This window comes from Zosterops lateralis (assembly GCF_965231275.1).
Source record: "Zosterops lateralis genome assembly, chromosome: 32".
NCBI lineage: Eukaryota > Metazoa > Chordata > Aves > Passeriformes > Zosteropidae > Zosterops > Zosterops lateralis.
In genome coordinates, this window is record NC_139792.1 from 3311955 (window position 1) to 3314231 (window position 2277).

The window sequence follows — 2277 nt, forward strand, 5'->3', positions numbered from 1 at the left end:
GACGTCACGATGCCACTGAGCTGCAGGGGGATCCTGTTTCCCCTTTTCCACCCCGTGGCACCTTCACCGCAGTGCCGAAACTTCTCCAATAGGACAGGGAGCACTGGGCGCCAGGGACCAGCAGAAGCATCTCCTCGGCTTTGATCTCTCCTCCGTGTGACGACCGCAGGGAAATGCTCTGTGCTTTTTTCTGAGCGCCACAAGACTGGTCCTTGCTGGGCTCCTGGATCCTACTGTGCAGAGGGATGGATCTGTGCTGTCTCCTGGGCCAGGTGGGGCTCCTGCATCAAGAATGCTCAAGAAGGTCTTCCAAGGATGGCCTGTAAGTGGGGTCCATGGATAAACACCACCTGATGAGGCGCCGGCACTCTGCAGAGAGAAGCCAGGAATCTCTGGTCAGCTCCTGTCTGCGCTCTCCCGGATTCCACACTGCTCAGGCCACACCAGGAGTTCTCAGGGCTGCACCCAAAGCTTCCCATTGATCCTCCCTTCTGGAGCAGAGCAGCACAGAGACACACGTGCCACCTCCTCCCTAGCTGCAAGAGCAGGACCCTGATGTGCCAACACCGTTCTTCCTCCCGTGCCCTGAAGGTGCATCCCAACCTTGAGACACGCGAGGTGGGAAGAAGAGCTGGCCCCGGACGATGTCCTCAGCGGTGTGGAAAGGGAGGTGCCCACACACCAGGTCATAGAGCAGGACGCCCAGGGACCAGATGGTGGCTGGCTGGCCATGGTAGCAGCCAAAGAGGATCCACTCTGGCGGGCAGTACTCTGGCGTTCCTATGGACACAGGCACGGCTCATCAGGCTGATGTTGCTCCCTCCCAGCCAGGTCCACAACAGCCAGGCCCTGCCCCAGCGAAAAGCAGCTTGGCTGCATCCGGCTGAAGAAGAATTCCCACTCCCTCCCTCCATCCCTCTCTCCCTCCCTCTTCCCCCTCTGCCGGCAGAGGGAAGAGCCTCCACTGCCCGGCAGGGCCCCGGCTTTGGGCTCACCTGCCATTCGCGTGTAGAACGTGTCCTGGAGGATCGTGCCGCACCCAAAGTCGATGAGCTTGGCCTCGCCGGTGGCCAGGTCCACGAGGACGTTCTCAGCCTTGATGTGGCGGTGCAGGATGCCGCGGCTGGTGCGGTGCCGCACGGCCTGCAGCACCTGCCGAAACAGCCCCCGCGCTACGGGCTCCACCAGGAACCCCCACTCAGCCAGGAAGTACCAGAGGTCCTGACAGTGCTCCAGGCGTTCCACGACCAGTGCAAAGCCCTCGGGCAGCTCGAACCAGTCCAGGAGCCGCACGACGCCGCGGGAGTCGGGGCACGACACCAGCTGGAGCAGCACCAGCTCCAGGGGCACGAGGGGGCCATTGTGCTGCGGGGGGACCGCGATGGCCTCAGCGGGGCCTCGGGCACCCCCCGCCCGGCTCCCACCCCGCCGGCTCTGGCCTCAGCCCCGCCGGCCGCTCCCGCTGCCCTGCTCACTCACCAGCTGCGCCCACTCCGAGATGTGATCCCGGGACACCAGCTTGATGGCCACCTGCAAGCCAAGGCCAGTAGCAGGCTGAGCTCACCACCCGCCGCCGCCTCCCTCTGCCCCGGCCCCGTCTCTTACCAGGGCGCCATCGGCGAGGCGGGTCCCGGAGTAAACGCTGCCACTGACACTGCCACTGCCGCCACTGCCGCCGCTGCCGCTGCTGCCGTTGCCGGTGCCGCCGTTGCTGCCGTTGCCGGTGCTGAGCCGCCGGAGCACGTGGCCGAACATTCGTTTCCATCGCGAGCCCAATGGAACCAACCAAACAAACAAAGAAATAAAAACAAAGCGAAGCTGATTCCCATTAGAGAAGTAACCAGAGGTCTTGACAGCACTGTTCCAGCACCTCACCGCCCTCACAGTGAAGAGGTTTTTTTGTGAGTATCTAATTTAAACCTGATGTTTTGGTGCCATTTTAAAGGCAGCGCTGCTGCATGTGCAGGATTCCTTTCTTCAGCTGAGGGCGAGAACGGAACTGAAGGGTACATGAGCTCCCTGTACCACTGTCCTCTCATCATCCTTTATGCAGAGAGCAGGCAGAGAAACGAGTGGTTGTAGTGAAAAAACAAACGTGCTTTTCCAACTGAGAGCAACTGAGAGCTGTTCCTTGTGCACACGCAGAACTAACAGCGTGCAGTGACAAGGAACTTGTAAATATCCTGCTCCACCAGGCCTCTGCACTCGGCTCTGCAATACTGGGGAAGACACAAAGAGGTTTGGCTGTAATCCCCTCTGCCCGTGGCTGCCAGCGGA

General features: G+C 61.3%; 1 protein-coding gene across 1 annotated transcript; it reads right to left on the reverse strand.

The window, feature by feature from the left end:
• Window positions 1–286: 286 nt before the first annotated feature.
• Window positions 287–1755, reverse strand: LOC310920963 (serine/threonine-protein kinase pim-1-like; the record flags this gene model as incomplete). Its single annotated transcript, XM_083881021.1, has 5 exons — window positions 287–369; window positions 604–780; window positions 996–1365; window positions 1480–1530; window positions 1606–1755. The coding sequence occupies 5 exons, from the start codon at window positions 1753–1755 to the stop codon at window positions 287–289; spliced, it is 831 nt and encodes a 276-aa protein (XP_083737147.1).
• Between the last annotated feature and the right edge of the window lie 522 nt (window positions 1756–2277).